Source organism: Etheostoma cragini, chromosome 5 (genome assembly GCF_013103735.1).
Source record: "Etheostoma cragini isolate CJK2018 chromosome 5, CSU_Ecrag_1.0, whole genome shotgun sequence".
Classification (NCBI taxonomy): Eukaryota; Metazoa; Chordata; class Actinopteri; order Perciformes; family Percidae; genus Etheostoma; species Etheostoma cragini.
The window spans coordinates 20,627,142-20,645,050 of NC_048411.1; the positions used below are offsets into that span (position 1 = coordinate 20,627,142).

At 40.6% G+C, this 17,909-nt stretch overlaps 1 protein-coding gene across 5 annotated transcripts in view; it reads left to right on the top strand.

The window, feature by feature from the left end:
• The window catches only part of cltcl1 (clathrin, heavy chain-like 1), a 28,869-nt gene that overhangs the window by 1,680 nt on the left and 9,280 nt on the right, over positions 1-17,909 (top strand). For 3 of the 5 annotated variants that reach the window (XR_004656819.1, XM_034872968.1, XM_034872970.1), the window contains exons 2-24: positions 6,478-6,685; positions 7,150-7,152; positions 8,542-8,810; positions 9,738-9,899; positions 10,139-10,252; positions 10,338-10,511; positions 10,685-10,882; positions 11,130-11,330; positions 11,449-11,601; positions 12,151-12,273; positions 12,768-12,905; positions 13,017-13,181; positions 13,382-13,562; positions 13,719-13,882; positions 13,997-14,122; positions 14,226-14,368; positions 15,329-15,563; positions 15,656-15,778; positions 15,874-16,019; positions 16,379-16,562; positions 17,021-17,213; positions 17,319-17,476; positions 17,574-17,738. Coding sequence is in view for 4 of the 5 variants with exons in the window: in XM_034872968.1 (XP_034728859.1) it covers positions 6,478-6,685; positions 7,150-7,152; positions 8,542-8,810; positions 9,738-9,899; positions 10,139-10,252; positions 10,338-10,511; positions 10,685-10,882; positions 11,130-11,330; positions 11,449-11,601; positions 12,151-12,273; positions 12,768-12,905; positions 13,017-13,181; positions 13,382-13,562; positions 13,719-13,882; positions 13,997-14,122; positions 14,226-14,368; positions 15,329-15,563; positions 15,656-15,778; positions 15,874-16,019; positions 16,379-16,562; positions 17,021-17,213; positions 17,319-17,476; positions 17,574-17,738 (3,726 nt within the window). In the remaining variant the exon portion in view is untranslated. The remainder of the gene's footprint in view (positions 1-6,477; positions 6,686-7,149; positions 7,153-8,541; positions 8,811-9,737; positions 9,900-10,138; positions 10,253-10,337; positions 10,512-10,684; positions 10,883-11,129; positions 11,331-11,448; positions 11,602-12,150; positions 12,274-12,767; positions 12,906-13,016; positions 13,182-13,381; positions 13,563-13,718; positions 13,883-13,996; positions 14,123-14,225; positions 14,369-15,328; positions 15,564-15,655; positions 15,779-15,873; positions 16,020-16,378; positions 16,563-17,020; positions 17,214-17,318; positions 17,477-17,573; positions 17,739-17,909) is intronic. The other 2 variants (XM_034872969.1, XM_034872971.1) reach the window with 1 other exon arrangement.

Here is a 17,909-nt window from a genome sequence, read left to right on the forward strand (position 1 = left end):
CTCCAAAAACTGTGCTGGCCAAGAGAACTTGCAGGCTACCAGGCCTCTCTCATCGCTGACAGGCTGTTGCCCGCCGATGGAGGGCAGTGCAGATCCTGGCAATGTTTGGGTTATTACTTCAAATTGCCCTCAAAAGCACATACCTTTCCCTTGTACATCTCCTAAGAAACCCTCCCCTTGAGTGATAAGCAGCAGACTCCTTTACGTTCCCCTTCTACCGTGAAATCCCAGCTCTGCCCCAGTCGTATCCCTCTGTGAATCTAGGTGGCTCCAGCAGAGTGAAAAATGCTTGGAATTTGCAAACCCAGGACTTTGGGCCTCATTTTGTTTAGCTATTTTTTTTTTCTTCGCCTGGTATTTACAGCTCAGTGTCTGCTGTCTGGGCTGGGGTTCAGGAGTGTAACATCAGCCCAGCTTCATGATGAAGTGCCAGCTTGTTGAACTAGAGCTTGCATGAGATAAAGAGAAAACCAAATGCTCTGTGTATCTCAAATACAGATGCGGAGCATAAAGCCAGGATCTTAGCGCTATTGTTTTAACTGTGAGGGATTCAAGAGCATTCATGTTCTGACACCACAACAGTCGCCATGTCATTAACGCTAAGCCGTGTGGTAAAGTCTCTCTCCACCATTACTCTTTGTCTTCTTTACTTTTTGATTTCACTATGATCAATGGTCCAAGTTTAAGGCTGTAAATGAACATATCGTAGTGTGTAATTAATTGAAAAAATGGACCAGTGCCCTAGTTGGAGCCGAATGTAGGCTACATTGTGGCCTGCAAATTGTGTGTTGTGTAGATTATGTTGGGGGGCAAGATGAAAAAGACAAGGACAGAGAATGGTGTGTTGAATTATGAAAGTGCTAAAGTGAGAGTAATTTGCAGCTTAGGTGGCTCTGCTGCCAGCTGTCGGTGCAGCGGCCTATGTCCTGTTGCAGCTTGTGTAAGCGCAAAAATGTCCTGCGGCTCTCAAGCACCTGAACATTGTCCTATCTAGTTGAGTAAGGAGAGTCCAACCTGCTGCTCTGCAGCTGTTTACAGCATCCTGGTGTGCTGCTGTATCTGTGCTGATGAAACGATGCCAGCACATCAACGGATGTGATAGACGGATTAGGTAAGCAGGCCCTATTTCAGTCTGGCAAATCACACAAGGATTTGAAGCAGAACGACAGAACACATCTGTGACCGCAGCAGTGGCTGGTAGGGATGAGTATAAGCCCCTGTGTTCAGTCACCAAAACTAAATTGTGAATGCATTGAAAGAGAAGTCATTCACACATGCAATATGCACACTGTGTCTTTCTGTACTGAGTCAGATACTGTTAAACCTGCCATAACTGGACTGTTACTAATGGTTAGTTTCATTGACGATTTATTTGCAGATTCCGATCGAGATGATCCAATTAATTGTTTTGTCTATAGGGTGTCAGAAAATACTGAAACATGCTCACTATAATTTCAGGTGGTGTAAGAAAATATCAATACACTTGAGTATTATGTTTTGTGATACTGTATCAATTCTCAAAAAGACTGTATTGATTTTTAATTAACCCTATTGGTATTATATGAAATTAAACCTAAGAAATTGATTGGTACATATCAGCTTGAGTGCCAGTGGCGTTAGAACAAAGCAGTGAGTCAGATAAATAAGACGTGTTTTAGCCAATTCATCACTAGAAATGCAACTGTAGCAGGCATCTCACTATCACGAATGTTATCCACATTCATTATTTAGATTCAACAAAAGACCTATCCATCTACAAAAGCCTAAAAGTTGGAAGTTAGAACGGAAGAATAATGAGTTGTTGTCATGGAGATGATACACCGTATGATATTGCATCGTCAAATAGTATTCTTGTTTGATGATGTTAGTCCCTATAGTAACCATTTCAATGTAGTGAGATAATTAAAAAAAAAACTTATTTTCTTAAAATTGCAATACAACGTCTTGCTTACACTATCACAATATATTCCATTATATCAAGTAGTAACCCCTGTATAAATATACATGTGGTATTGCCAGATTCTTGCCAATACACAGCTCTAATAATTTTCCAGAGTTCAAGGTGAAATCCAACCAACAGTCCAAAATCCAAAGATATTCAGTTTTTTTTGGCCATTTGAGGGCAGCGGAACTAAGCTGTGAACACAATATGACATATTATCACCTTTTAAATTTAATGGCAAACACGTTTGTCACCAATTGTTAACTAACTCATCCATTGTTTACAGAGCAACACCGGCATTCAATTTTTTTTGGATATATGTCCACTGATGGATGGTAGTCCAATATTCACTTTCCTTTTAACTCTATTTTGGTCTCCACCAACTCCTAAGGGAAATATTTGGCTCTTTAGCAACTAAATGCTCCTCTGCATTTACCAGCTAGTCACTAACTTTGTCTATCGGCTGTTTATTCTGGTGGACTAGAACTTTTTTTAGGGAGCTGATGAGAGCGGTGAAATTGAACCAAATTAATAAAGTTGAATGCCAGAAAACCAAACAATGAGCGGAAAGACGCTATAAAACTCTGTAGAGATGAGGGGAACTAAAGAGTTTGTTTGGTATTTTCATGTGGGTTTATCACAACGAGCAACCTTTTTTACAAACACATATTCATTTGATCCAGTGTTAGCAAAAAATATTGATTGGACAGCTTTAAGGTACATGTACTGTACCTATTGCTTGTAAGAAAGTGGGAAGTGGCAACACTTCCACGTCTTTTTGCTGCTGGCCTCAGTTTTTAATGAATGAAAAAGGTGCTTGTGTAATCTTCTCATGAACCTAAAACCCTCAGCTGCTGACACGACGTGTCAGTGCCTCAGCAATGTGTCCACCCGGTGACTCACCAAATACCATCAACCTGTATCATCAATGTCAAGTTCTGCTGCCATTTTTGTGATTGTTAATCTCAGTTGTTGAAAAAAGAAGACACATAGGAGTCTGTATTTGAGAACATGTATTACTAGAGGTAGTTTATAGTTCACTAGTAGGTTGCAGTTGAGAGGTGATTTTAGTATGGAATGTTCTACTCAGAAGTTGGCGGGGTTCTTCCGGTGAGTCAGTTTCCCCACCCTAAGCCGAAGATTGCCAAATTTCTGTTACTGGAATTGCATTGGACAGACGTAGTTCTCATCCCTCCTTCTTATCTCATACAAGGTATATGTATCACTCTGGCTTCTCTCCTAACACCCACCCTCCCTTCGCTTTTAGCACAATGATGGACTGTGTCTAGAGTTCCTCTTTTCACTCACATTCTTATCTTCTCCCCCACTATCTTTATTGTGGTTTCCTTTCCCTCCCCTCTCCTTCCAGAGATAGCTTTGGCAGTCTTAAGGAGATGGAGCATATGGCTCCAATCCTCCCTCAGGTCTTCTCTGTGGCCTTTCCAAGATTTCTTTGTCTCGTACATCCCCATAACTTCACAGAAACTAAATACTGAGTTGCAGCTTAGTGGTTGAACTAATCATTGCAATATTAATAGGAACATTTTATGCATAGATGTATGCAAAATTATATATAAAACAACTAAAGTGTTGGTCTGCAACATACTTTTATTGTCATTATTGAATATTCTTCCTTTTGATTCTATGAAAAGTCGGAAAGAAGTGTGTTAGAAGAATTACATTATCAAGAATAGACAGACACCACTGAAGTTATATCACAGTTCCTTTTTACTTGTGAACACAAGAAGACAGTTTCCACACTACAGAATGGTACAGAAAATACCTAAATGGAAGCTCTAGTCTCTACAGCCTTTTATTTATACAAAGTGGTTGTTAATAAGAAGTCAAAACAAAGTTGATTTTTTTCAGTTTATCTCAATAGGTCTGGTAATCTCCTCTGCCCCCAGAAACATCCTGTGCCTTTCACAAGGACAGACGATGGCTCCATAGTTATCTTGTTTAGCGATATCAGTATAATATGGCATTCTTATGCAAACTGTTTTTATAATAATCAGGGAAAAAGTATGTACCACAATTTTTCTAACAAAGTGAAACACGGCCATCACAGTTTAGCAGAGCACAAGGCAAAGTCTTCAAATTGTTTATTTTGTCAGACCAATAGTAGAAAACCCAAACATATTTAATTAAAATAACAATACAACTGAGATAAAAGTGTAATTCTTATCACTTCAGAAGCTGGAAGCAGAGAGTGTTTGGTGTTTTTGTTTGCTTTAGTTTTGTCAATTGATTTATCATTTCAGCTGTAAACTGATTGTGTTCCATTGTTATGCAGGGCTTAAGATGTTTTATTTTTAGCTTGCTATTAATGCTGTTATGTTGGACAGCCGAAGCTTATAGGACAATAAAAAGATAAGAACATATTAATGCAGTTTGCTTCTGTTAGTTTGCATTAACTGCTGCTGAACATATGGTTAATGAGAGCAGAGTTTGGACGTCATAAAACCAAAACAATGATCTGAAACAGGTTAAAAAAACCGAGTCGGGTGAGAATTCTCTCGGGTTTGTCACTGAAAACTTGCTTCACATAACAAATAGTGATTTGATAATGCTGATATAAATGCATTTGATTCATGCAGCTTTAAAATATCTACCTAGTGTAATTGGAAATCTGAAAATGCCATTTCTTGGATACAAATAATGAAAAATCTTTTCCTGCTAGAAAACACCTTCTTTCATTGTGACCCCTCTGACCACCCCCAACTGATGAGGGTGTTACATCCTTCCTGTCATAGAGGTGAAATGGCTCAGCAGTCATGGTTTGTTGTCCTGCTCCACCAGCCAACTGTGAGATAGTGCAGTCCTTCTGATGAGCGTAAGGATTCCTTTGCGCTTGCCTCAGACGGCATAATGCAGTCAGTTCAGTCATCAGAGGGAGAGAGCATGTTTTGGTATGTCCTCTCAGTTCACAGTTAGTTTGACAATTTGCACAATAATTCCTCTTTTCAGCAGCTGTTAACCGAGGTGGAGTGTTTCATGTTTTTAAACTCTACTAAGATTTGGCACAGCAGAAACTGACATTAGCTCGGCGTGGTGTGTGTTGCATCTCATGACTTCTCATTAGAAAAGTGAATATTCTAAATAATAATTGATTTGCTAATGATGCTTTCTTAAAACATTTAATTGTATTCTTGGTTTTATTGGATCTCTATTCGGGAGTTTTAGACTGGCTTAGACTGAATAAATAGGTTGGTTTATGTTGGTAATTAAACGTCGTTACAGCTTGCTGCTGCACATGCACGGTCTATGTGCAGCTGTCAACAGGCCATGCTGAAATAAAGTAAAACTGTACTATTTCAGTATAATTTAGATGTGATGATGGTTTCAATAATGCATGTGCAAGACAAAAAATGGCAACAGTCATCAAAAAATACTTCACAAATTCAGGAGGTTATTAGCAGCTGTAATAAGAGTGTAAGCTTTGTTGAGTTAACATCCTGTCTGTCTGTGTGCCCACGCTTGTTCCCTGGCTCCACGTACTACCAGACCTCCTGTCTGGTAAACAAACTTTAAGAAAACCCTGAAAAATTGAAACAGACCTGCTGCTATTTTACATGAAACACTGTTTTGGTCTGCTTCTTGCTGCTTTCTCCCACTGCAATGCAAATGTCAGCTGCTGTCATATATATGTTTTCCCTTAATTTTTGTTGTTGTTGTCCTTCAGAGTTTTTTAACTCTGTGAAGTTGGAATATTCCACTTCCAGCTGAGTTTTACTTTTAGTCCAAATATAGAAAACTGTTGGCACCTTAGAAATATGATTGCCACCCTAAAATGGAGAAGTCTTCGATGTTTTTATTCATTTAACATGTTTTGGTTCAACCCCATTAAAAATATGAGTCACAAAACCCATCCTTTCCAATGATTATTAAGTGACACTTAGTCTCACATTGCCAGACCTTCTGGCTAGTTCAGAGGGTCTGGCTAGTCCACACAGCACTCCGGGATGGGAGAAGAACATGCTCTGGTTTAATGGCATGGCTTTAAGCCAATGAAAATTGACATGTGCGGTGGTAGGTGCCACACGGATCCACGATGCCCCTGCAAAATAGCCTCTGGGAGGAACTTGTCTATGTTCAAAAGTTGTTTTAGTCATGCAACAGAAACCTCAGATTGGACAGATAGTCTATCTAGCTGTTTGGATTTACCCTGCAGAGATCTGAGGAGCAGTTCACCATAGTACTCATAAATTGACCAGAGTATAATATTCCAACACAAAGAAAGCGAAAGGTAACAAAGATGTGACAGAATTTCCGGCTGCAATGGAGCAATCCTGAATTGGAAGGTCGTGAATATAGACTAGGTGATCTACTTCCCATTTTAGAATGGAATGTATAATGTATTTGTAAGTGGATATATGAATATTTTGTGTTTAGAGATGTATTTGTCAGTTATTAGGTGTCATTGTTGACAAGAATGTGATTTATGTGAATTAAAAATGTAAATGCTAAATACTATAGTAGTTTAATTACTTAATTAGGGTAAATCTTTTCATTGTTACTGTTTTGAATATTTCCAGTTGCAGAACATGGGCGTGAACCCAGCCAACATTGGGTTCAGCTATCTGACCCTGGAGTCGGACAAATTCATCTGCATCAGAGAGAAGGTGGGCGATCAGAACCAGGTGGTGATTGTGGATCTATCTGACCCCACCAACCCAATCAGGAGACCGATCTCTGCCGACAGTGCCATCATGAATCCCGCCAGCAAGGTCATTGCGCTGAAAGGTACAGTAAGAGTATGGATGGTGAGATGTTTGCTAGGATTATTAGTTCCTTTATACCAAGTTTTGAGGTTCTTCTTGTTGTTTAAATTTCCAAGATGAAGTCTGCATGGTGTTTGAACTCTTTATTTGTCTCCAGTTCCAACCGATTTAGCCATCTACTTGTATTGCAGTGGGAACGCCACATTCTAGTGCTCTTTCAAGGTTTTAAATATGTAGAGTGCACTCAGTTCTATTGCCTGAATGTACTAAATCGGTTGTGCAAATTGATTTTCTGCCATTGAATTTAGCCCTTAGAGCACAACCGCAAGCGCTGATCAGGATGATTTGGCTATAATGCTTTCCTCCACCCTCTCTCTTAGGATCATATGCCCCCATTGGCCCTTTCCCTCTGGTCTATCTTTGTCTTCACATACTTACCTGATTGAAACTTTTGCTTTTTCTCCCTTGCTTTCTACTCTTTCTCAGACGGTGAGTTGATTTCTGTTTGCCTATCCATCTGGCACTCTGTTGTGATGATACCTTAGCCATGTCTCGCTCATAAAAGCTTCCCACATACCCCTCTCAAGTACAAAGATACTACTGACTGTAAAGTGTTGGGGGCACGCCTGTGTGAGCGTGTGCCAGCAACCATATCAGATCTTTCCTTGCTACATAGGGATGCCATTCATGGATCACCATAGCTGTGTGTTGTGATGGCAGTCTGTACATCAGCTCCAGTATTCACCCGAATCATGCATTACCTCACCTGTTTGTTTCACTGTAACTTTAGTGGTAAATGCAGGTTGTTACCGGTCATGTGAAGGGCTTGCAACAATATTCACAGATACACAGGAACATTATTATGGCTCTGCCAAACTGTCTTAAGTTTAGTCAGTTAGTCATTATGACCTTCGTAAAGCTGCCATCTGCTAAGGTCAGTTGCACAAAGGAAGTGTCAGCCAGGTTACTGTGCTGCTTCCTTGAGTTATAAAACACACTTAACCATAAAGGCAAAAATACCAGACTTTCTCTGTCCTCTAGTGGTATCAAGCAAAGCAGAGTTTTTTTATTTGCTCATATTGCAACATATTTGTGTATGAGAATTATTTAATACAGTGAAGGTAAATGGCATTATTTGTGGTACTCACAACATTGAACAGTTGTTACATTAAAATATAAAAAAACAAGCTGTCACTTCTTGCAAAAACTGTCTCTGTCACTTTAAATAATCAACAGAACATGCTCTCAACCATTTTCTTCTCTGAATAAATAGTCCCAATAAAAAGTATTATTCAGATTCAGTGTTGTTCCAGAGTATTTACATTTCAACTTGTTCATATGAAGGTCTGTGTATTGAAGATGGATATCTTGAAATCTGCTCAAATAAAAAGAAACCTCTGTGTGGTAAGTTACGACAAGATATAGGAGAGTAGATATTTTTCATGATAAGGGGGTGAGCTAGATGGGCTGGCTTTAACAGTGATAATTCCCAGATACCAGAAATTTCAGAAAATCCGTAAAAGTTTTGCTCCACTCTTTATGTTTGGCGAAATATTTATTCTGTTCAAAATATTTCAAATTAAAATCCAGGGGGGGCCAGGGGGAGTGTAGTTTGGGGCAGGGGCATCCACTAAGATGGTATACAATATATGTAATGAACTTGAAAACAACAAGACAAAACAAAACATAACAGCCTCATATCTCAAACATCCACAAATTCATGTATTTTGATTTAAAAATAAGTACAATATTTCATCTGAAAATGTGATTCATAATTTAAGTAGTCATGGTTGGTAAAGAATGCCATGCAGGTAGTAAATACAGGGGTATTGTCCTGGTTGTCTCACTGCTTCTCTCCATTTCTTTACTTCCCCTCAGCTGCCAAGACGCTGCAGATCTTCAACATTGAGATGAAGAGTAAGGTGAAGGCTCACACTATGACAGAGGAGGTCATGTTCTGGAAGTGGATATCGGTAAACACTGTTGCCCTGGTGACAGATACAGCTGTCTTTCACTGGAGCATGGAGGGGGATTCCCAACCCACCAAAGTGTTTGATCGGCACGCTAGTCTGGCGGGATGTCAGATCATCAACTACAGAACTGACGAACAACAGAAGTGGCTACTGTTGATAGGAATTTCTGCACAGGTATGAAAACACACATGACAGTGCACTTGACAGAAAAACATCTTTTAAAGAACTAGCATGATTAATATTTTGCTCTCTGAACTTTTATCTACAGTATAGCTCATAGGACAGAAAGGTTAGCACAAAGCCTGCATTAAAAAAACAGAGCTGGATAAAAAGAGTAACGAATGTAACCACGGTTCTATGAATTCTGGATGACTGCTAACTGGTGGTGCTTTAGCACTGGTGTATCTCCATCTCGCATATGTGGAGGTTAAGTCGTTGTGCCAAAACCGTCACCCATGACCATGCGATGACGTAGGGTGCACACTTTAGGATAAAACCCTAAAGTCATCACACAGTCTGTTCCTACAGAGTCTTCTCACCCAGATTCTTCTGAGTGACAGATAACTCTGGCGATCACCCAGAACTCATAGAACCATAGTTACATTAGTAGCTCTCATTCTATTTCAGTCATACTCCCAGATGGCATTGCTTTAGCACTGCATGACCTATACCAGCAAGTTTATGAGAAATGCTTTTGATACTAAGGGATGGAAGTCATTAACAGGATGGCTGTCGCCACAGCGTGAGGAGCCGCCACATTGACATGGTAATGGCAAGTTAAGGTACATAAACACCCCCCGGTTGCAGCAGTAAAGATGTCTTGCAAATGCACCCCTTTCTGGGCTGTCCAGTGTGTAGACACCCCTTAAACTTAATACAGTGGAGGTCACACAAAAGTGCAAAAGTGACAAGTTTACATGCTGGACTATTTTTTTTTTCACCAATGTGAGTATCCAGCAACCAGCAGAGACGTCAGGCTAGAATATTGATCTTCTTGTCCAACTCAAAAAAGCCAATACAAATTTCTCAAAATAAAGAACTATTCCTTACCGGGTTAATGACCTAAATGCTTCAATAATGTTCCGTCTCTCTGTCCTGCAGCAAAACCGTGTGGTTGGGGCGATGCAGCTGTATTCTGTTGACAGGAAAGTGTCCCAGCCAATTGAGGGCCACGCCGCTGCCTTTGGGGAGTTCAAAGTGGAGGGAAATGCCAAACCCTCCACCCTCTTCTGCTTTGCTGTGCGCTCACAGGCTGGGGGAAAGGTGAGGGCCCCTAGACTTTACACAATGATTTCACTCATGATGCTATCACAGTGGATTAAGTATCAGAACAAAGAGCTCTGATTTGCAAAAAAAAGGTAGAGTTTTAGTAAAGATCATGGGGGAAACAATCTTTATGCTTCATGCTTCTTGGTCAACAGCTCCTTTGAGTTGATATTATTGCTATACTGTGGTTTTCTGTCTACTGTGGTTGTTTCTTTATGTGCGCTTTCTTCCTCCAGTTGCATATTATTGAAGTTGGTCAGCCAGCTGCAGGAAACCAGCCATTTGCTAAGAAAGCAGTGGATGTGTTCTTCCCTCCAGAGGCTCAGACAGACTTTCCTGTAGCTATGCAGGTAAGGAAATACCCCTGCTGCCTATTAGTTTTGGGTTAACTAAGGGTGGGTGCTGAAACTTTCTGTCTCTGATCGTTTTCCTCAGATTGGCAATAAGCATGGTGTGATATATTTGATCACAAAGTATGGGTACATTCACCTGTATGACCTGGAGTCTGGAGTTTGCATCTACATGAACCGAATCAGTGCAGAGACCATCTTTGTAACCGCCCCTCATGAAGCCACCTCTGGAATTATTGGGGTCAACAAGAAGGGACAGGTGAGAAACTAACAGTAAATAAGCAATAAGTAATTTACAACATAAATAATAGGTCTGTTAAAGGCAAACGTTTCAATGTTATTCTAGACCCACAAAACAAACATTTTATGAAAATTAATCTACTGAACAGTATTTATATGTTTAATCTTTTTTTTTCTTTCTTTTTTTTACAGGTGTTGTCAGTGTGTGTTGAGGAGGAAAACATTGTCAATTATGCCACCAACGTCCTGCAGAACCCTGATCTAGCCTTGAGGATGGCTGTGAGGTCAAACCTTGCAGGGGCTGAGGAGATTTTTGCCAGGAAGTTCAACACTCTCTTCGCCCAGGGAAGTTATTCAGAATCTGCAAAGATTGCTGCATCAGCACCCAAGGTACGCCTGTGTTTACTGCTACATTGTAGTGTTTACACATCCTAATACGTGCCAGGTACATTGGCAAAAAGTCGGAAAAGGTGCTTGCACACATTTTTACATTTACACTTAATGTAGATCCATTTGTAGAGTATTTCTCTGGTGATGATGTAACTGAATCAATTACACCCACTGTAATTTAGTGTTGTAAAAAATAAAACACAAAAAAGATGCAGTAAATATTCTTTGCCATCCTTCCTCTGCTCAGGGTATCCTTCGGACGGCAGAAACCATCCGTAGGTTTCAGAGTGTCCCGGCCCAGCCAGGTCAGGCCTCTCCCCTGTTGCAGTACTTTGGTATTCTGTTGGACCAGGGCCAGCTTAACAAGTTTGAGTCTCTGGAGCTGTGCAGGCCTGTCCTGCAGCAGGGCCGCAAGCAACTACTGGAGAAATGGCTTAAGGAGGACAAGGTAGGACTGGATGATTAGAACAACATAACCATTAAATGCTGCTTGCTTATCATGCAGTGTCATCTACACAATGATCAGTAACTATTGATAACTGAATTGATTGAATGATTTGTTGTAGCTGGAGTGCTCAGAGGAGCTGGGAGACCTGGTGAAGGCCTCTGACCCCACCCTCGCTCTTAGTGTGTACCTCAGAGCTAATGTGCCCAACAAGGTCATCCAGTGCTTCGCTGAGACCGGCCAGTTCCAGAAGATAGTGCTGTATGCTAAAAAGGTGATCAAGAAGCTTGCATGACTCCATTTTTCCATTTCCTTATTTAAAAGGGACTGTTCTTCATATTTAGAAAAACGTGGTTGAGCATTGCCTCCACATGGCTCTCAACGTACGTTCCCCAACTCGTCCAAAACCAATGCTTTGTTGTGGCTCTTGCCATCAGATACCAAAGGCGCTCACATGCACTAACATGCACACCGGCTACCAAAACAGAGAAGCTCGGATTACAACACACACAGAGGAAATGACGTTACTCCACTATATGTTTACATAGAAAATAGTTTTATTAGATTTCTGCTATATTAATTTTCTGAGTATCGAGTGCAGCCCCTTAAATCTAAACATTTATTCATTGTATGTATAACTTAGTGTGTGAAAACACCACACAATACTATTTGGTGGAAACATATTGTGTTAGAATGTTTATTATACATTTGAGAGAGTTTGTATATTGAGGACAGCATATAATACTAGGTGTTGTTTTATGAATTCATTATCACTGAATTGAGAAATGCATCTTTAGCTGGTTTATCAACGGTACATTCACAGGTTGGCTACACCCCAGACTGGGTGTTTTTGCTGAGAAATGTAATGCGTGTCAGTCCAGACCAGGGACTGCAGTTTGCCCAGATGTTGGTCCAGGATGAGGAGCCGCTGGCCAACATCAACCAGGTAATGGACACACCAACATGACCACCTTACTTACTCAAGACATACATTTTTACTTCTTCTTTTTAATATACATCTGCACCTTTACCCTCACACATGCACGCAAACACACAATTGTCTAATGTCGGAGCCTCCGTCTGTGTTATTCCAGATGTACCAACAATGTAAGGAATTCACTGAGTCAGTGACCCCCTCCTTTTTTTCAAAGCCAGATCATTGCTCTGCTCAGTCCAAGTCCCAACCACAGAACTTGATGACCTGATGCTTCTCTAAGTTAACACGCACAGGCATTTTCAGTTGTTGCTTCTACAGATGTTGTTAAATAAGAAAAGCTGAAACATCTGGCTACCGGGCCTGTGGTTGTTAACAACTATAATCCTACCATGCATGCCTACTCAAATCATGTTTCACAAATGGTAGGAAATAAAAAATCTAACATTTCTCCTTACTTTGTTCTTTCTTTTTATTTCTATTTCTTTCCCCTTGCTCATTGGTAGATTGTAGATGTATTCATGGAGGGCAACCTGATCCAGCAGTGCACCTCCTTCCTCTTAGATGCTCTAAAGAACAACCGCCCAGCCGAAGGACACTTACATACACGTCTGCTTGAGATGAACCTCATACATGCCCCCCAGGTGAACATTCAGATTTGTCTTACTTTGTCTCTCCTGGTTTACAAAAAGCAACTCCACCTTTGGTAATAGTAAGCACGGTTTGTGTGTTTATGTCTGTATGACTTGTTTTAGGTAGCAGATGCAATCCTGGGGAACCAGATGTTTACACACTATGACCGTGCCCACGTTGCTCAGCTGTGTGAGAAGGCAGGTCTGCTGCAGAGAGCTCTTGAACACTACACCGATCTGTATGATATCAAACGAGCCGTGGTGCACACACATCTGCTCAACCCTGAGGTATGCCTGTGGAGTTTTGGTCGCTCTGAACATCCATGTCACACGTGAATATTGTTCTCTTGGGCAAAGTCAATTTTTACTCTTTTAGATGATGTGTAGAAATGCCTTTTGAACCCCTCCTCTCCTTTTCCCCCTTCTTACCCTTCTGTCTCACTTTCTCTCTCTATCTTCCATTTCCCTTATTCTGATTATCCTTTTAGTGGCTGGTGAACTTCTTTGGCTCTTTATCAGTAGAAGACTCGTTGGAGTGTTTAAGGGCCATGTTGTCGGCTAACATCAGGCAGAACCTGCAGCTGTGTGTCCAGATAGCATCTAAGTATCATGAGCAGCTGGGGACTGAGGCATTAGTGGAGCTCTTTGAATCCTTCAAGAGTTATGAGGGTAGGTGTCACACATGGGTGGGGGTTCAGGTGCAGTTCTGGGTCATGTTAAAATTAAAGGGGAATTAAAGCAAGAGATTGTGACAAATTTAGGATTTAAGTTATCATAGATTGAGCTGAGTTTTGTGCTGTTTCTCCTCTGCCATCTCTATTCAAGGCTTGTTTTACTTCCTCGGGTCGATTGTGAATTTCAGTCAGGAGCTTGACGTTCACTTTAAGTACATCCAGGCTGCCTGCAAAACTGGCCAGATCAAAGAAGTGGAGAGAATATGTAGAGAGAGCAACTGCTACGACCCAGAGAGGGTTAAAAACTTCCTCAAGGTAAAGAAGATCCCTCATGTCAGAGTGTTCTTGATTGATTTCATCATTCAGCAGGACATTTGTGATAAATTACCCATTTGATACAGTTTAATCTCATGTTTCTTCTCTTCGTAGGAGGCCAAGCTAACAGACCAGCTTCCTCTCATCATTGTGTGTGATCGCTTTGACTTTGTCCATGACCTAGTGCTCTACCTCTACCGCAACAGTCTACAGAAATACATTGAAATATACGTACAGAAAGTAAGATCAAGTCTTTATACATTGCTGGTTACCATTTAATCCAAGCCTCATTTGGTCTGAACGTTGACATAATTATTTAGAATTTGTTGCAATGTTTTTTCAGGTGAACCCCAGCCGTTTACCGGTGGTGATAGGCGGCCTGTTGGATGTTGACTGTGCTGAGGATGTCATCAAGAACCTGATCATGGTGGTCAGAGGGCAGTTTTCCACTGATGAGTTGGTGGAGGAGGTAGAGAAAAGGAACAGGTAAGACTAAATGATAACTGGTAAAAACGGTAAATGACTTACATAGTTACTTCTGTACGTTTCATTAGATTCAACATCTGATTAATACTTGTCCATTAAAGTGACTTGGTACCTATAGAAAAAACATAATTTGCGTATTTGTAGGTACCTAATAGGTGTTTAATTGAACCTCTTAGTTAAAAAGGTAACTACGTTTTTCCAGGATGCAACACCTTAAAGGAAAAACAGTAATCTTCAAGTTTTCACATTTTCAAAAAAAATAAAAACTGAGTTAACAAATAATCATCTCTTTCTTAATAATGCTTGAGATAATCAACCACCTTGCCTGCAGGAATGGAAACATTTCTTGTAGTGTCCTTAAATCACCGAACACACTCACACACAGAGTGAAAGACAAACAGAGGTGACTGACAAAAGCAGAGAACTAAATATGAAGAAACATGAAGGCTCTTGTGTTTGTCTTTTGCTCTGTGTAAGCTCAGCAGTTTCTGCTCTACAGAAGCTGAAAAAAATATTTTTATTTTAGCACACAAGGTGCCTCCAATGCAGATTCTTCCTGGTCTTTTGTAGGCCCGTGTTTTACGCAGATAGCAAAAAAAATTTTTTGCTTTTTACTTATCCATTGAAGCTAGTTTCACTACAAACCCATTGTTACAACTCTGTTTTAGAAAGTAATTGTGAGAGAATATGAACATAAATACTTCCAGTATAGCATGAGTGATGAATGCACAACACTGCCATCTTGTTTTGTGTCAGTGCATTACACTACAGTAACAGTAACAGCGAGACATCAACACAGAGATATAATTTAAGCTTCATAACACCAGTATCAAGGGTTAGAGAGCATTCTTTGTCAGATGCATGTTAGTTCAAAGCTTCTTCTAAATGCTGCATATTGTGTGATTTAGTGAAGATGAAAACCGAAGTACAAAACAGTGTGTATTTCCATTATCTTCTCAGGTTAAAACTTCTATTGCCATGGCTGGAGTCCCGTATCCATGATGGATGTGAGGAGCCGGCGACCCACAATGCCCTGGCCAAGATCTACATTGATAGCAACAACACACCCGAACGCTTCCTGAAGGAGAACACGTTCTACGAGAGCGCTGTGGTCGGAAAATACTGCGAGAAAAGAGATCCCCACCTGGCCTGTGTGGCTTATGAGAGAGGACAGTGTGACCTGGAGCTCATCAAAGTGTGTACATCACACCATGCAGCATTTAGAGGGTAATTTACATAATTCTAACATAGATACATCTTTAATCACTTTAAATGTTTTCTTCTCAGGTGTGCAATGAAAACTCTTTATTCAAGAGTGAGGCTCGATATCTTGTGCGACGGAAAGATCCAGAGCTTTGGGCGAATGTGTTAGAAGAAAACAACCCTTTCAGAAGACCACTCATCGACCAGGTAAGGTGTCCTCCAGCTTCACTGCTGAAGTAATGCAGGATTTGAATGAGTGGTGTTTTCCCTACGTTTATTTGATGAATTCTATCTTAACTCAGGTGGTGCAGACAGCACTGTCAGAGACCCAGGACCCAGAGGAGGTGTCAGTCACAGTCAAGGCCTTCATGACTGCGGACCTGCCCAACGAGCTGATTGAACTGCTGGAGAAGATTGTACTTGATAACTCTGTCTTCAGTGAACACAGGTACAGTGGGCTTACAGCTTTTTAGGCATCATAATCCAGTCATTATTTCTATAAATCTGTATCAGTATCTCTTTGTTCTAACCGTCAGCGTTAGATGGCGCCCACCTAAAGCCTGGGTCTGTCCAAGGTTACTGCCTGTAAACAGGAAGTTTTTCCTCGCCACTATTGCACCAAATGCTTGCTTGTGGATATTTGAAATTGTTGTGGCCTAGACCTACTCTATCTGAAAATGTCATGAGATATCTCCTGTTGTGATTAGACACCATAGATACAATTTAATTTAATTGAAAATTGAATAATAATTGAACCACATTACTTCTAATATTTTCAATAATCCCCTGTTATGGGTATATTCCCAGAAACCTCCAGAACCTGCTGATTTTGACTGCCATCAAGGCCGACCGCACTCGTGTTATGGAGTACATTAACAGGCTAGACAACTACGACGCTCCAGACATCGCTAATATTGCCATCAGCAATGAGCTCTTTGAAGAAGCGTTCGCCATTTTCAAGAAGTTTGATGTCAACACCTCAGCCATACAGGTAAAATAAAAGTAATACTGCTCCAGCTGCACTGATACTATTTTAAATGCCAAGTTCTTCAGTAAGCGTATGGCTGGCTAAAGTTGAGTACTGATCAGAGTACTTCTTTTATTTGACATTTTGCAGTATAACATGAATGTAAAAGGTTACATATAACCAAGCATCAATTATCTTTATGGTTAACCCAGTCTAGCACAAGTTGTAGAAGTGTCTTTTTCCTATTGTCAGGAATCTCTTCATTTACACCTTTTTGGCAGAGGATTTGCATAACTCTCCCCAAGGTTCAGATCATTGAAAGTTTTGATGAATTTGCCAATGCTGAGTATGAGTATATAAAATCTGTATTGGCCTTGGATGATGCAGGCTGTAATATTGGATCTTTCTCAAAACCTTTTTTTAATCTCATACCTGTATGTCAGATTGGATAATGCAACTCTCTCCTTTCCTCATGTCTCTAGGTATTGATAGAGCACATAGGGAACTTAGATCGTGCCTATGAGTTTGCCGAGCGCTGTAATGAACCTGCGGTGTGGAGCCAGTTAGCCAGAGCTCAGCTTCAAAGAGACCTGGTCAAGGAGGCCATTGACTCGTATATCAAAGCCGTTGACCCTTCAGCGTACATGGAAGTGGTCAACGCAGCCAGCAAGAACAGTAAGCCTTTGCTTTGCAGTATAACTGTTTAACACTAGCAGCTCACAATAATTATTTTGTGTTGTGATTGATCTGAGTTGATCTTTAAGGTGGTGTGTTTTGCAGATAACTGGGAAGACTTGGTTAAATTCCTTCAGATGGCTCGAAAGAAAGCGAGAGAGTCTTACGTGGAGACAGAGCTGATCTTTGCTTTAGCTAAAACCCACCGTCTGGCTGAGCTGGAAGAGTTTGTCAGTGGGCCCAACAATGCTCACATACAGCAGGTAAGAAAAATGTCACAGCTGTCGCGGTAAGAGGATTATGTAGCAGAATGTGTCTGCTGTTCTTTGCCTATCTGCTAATTTCACTCTTTTTCACCAGGTGGGCGATAGATGTTATGATGAGGGAATGTATGAAGCAGCCAAGCTCTTGTACAACAATGTGTCTAACTTTGCTCGCCTCGCATCCACACTAGTCCACCTCGGAGAGTACCAGGCAGCTGTGGACAGCGCCAGGAAAGCCAACAGCACACGTACATGGAAAGAGGTAACTGGCCCACAAAAAAGTTTAGCCTCTTTTTAACTGGCCTTTGACTGACAATTGCTTATTGGAAAGTAATTTTTTTTTTCATCATAGGTTTTTATTATATTTTATCAGACTGTCTACAACCAAAGATAAAATAGTATCTGATACAGTATTGGTTTGTCAAATTTGAGC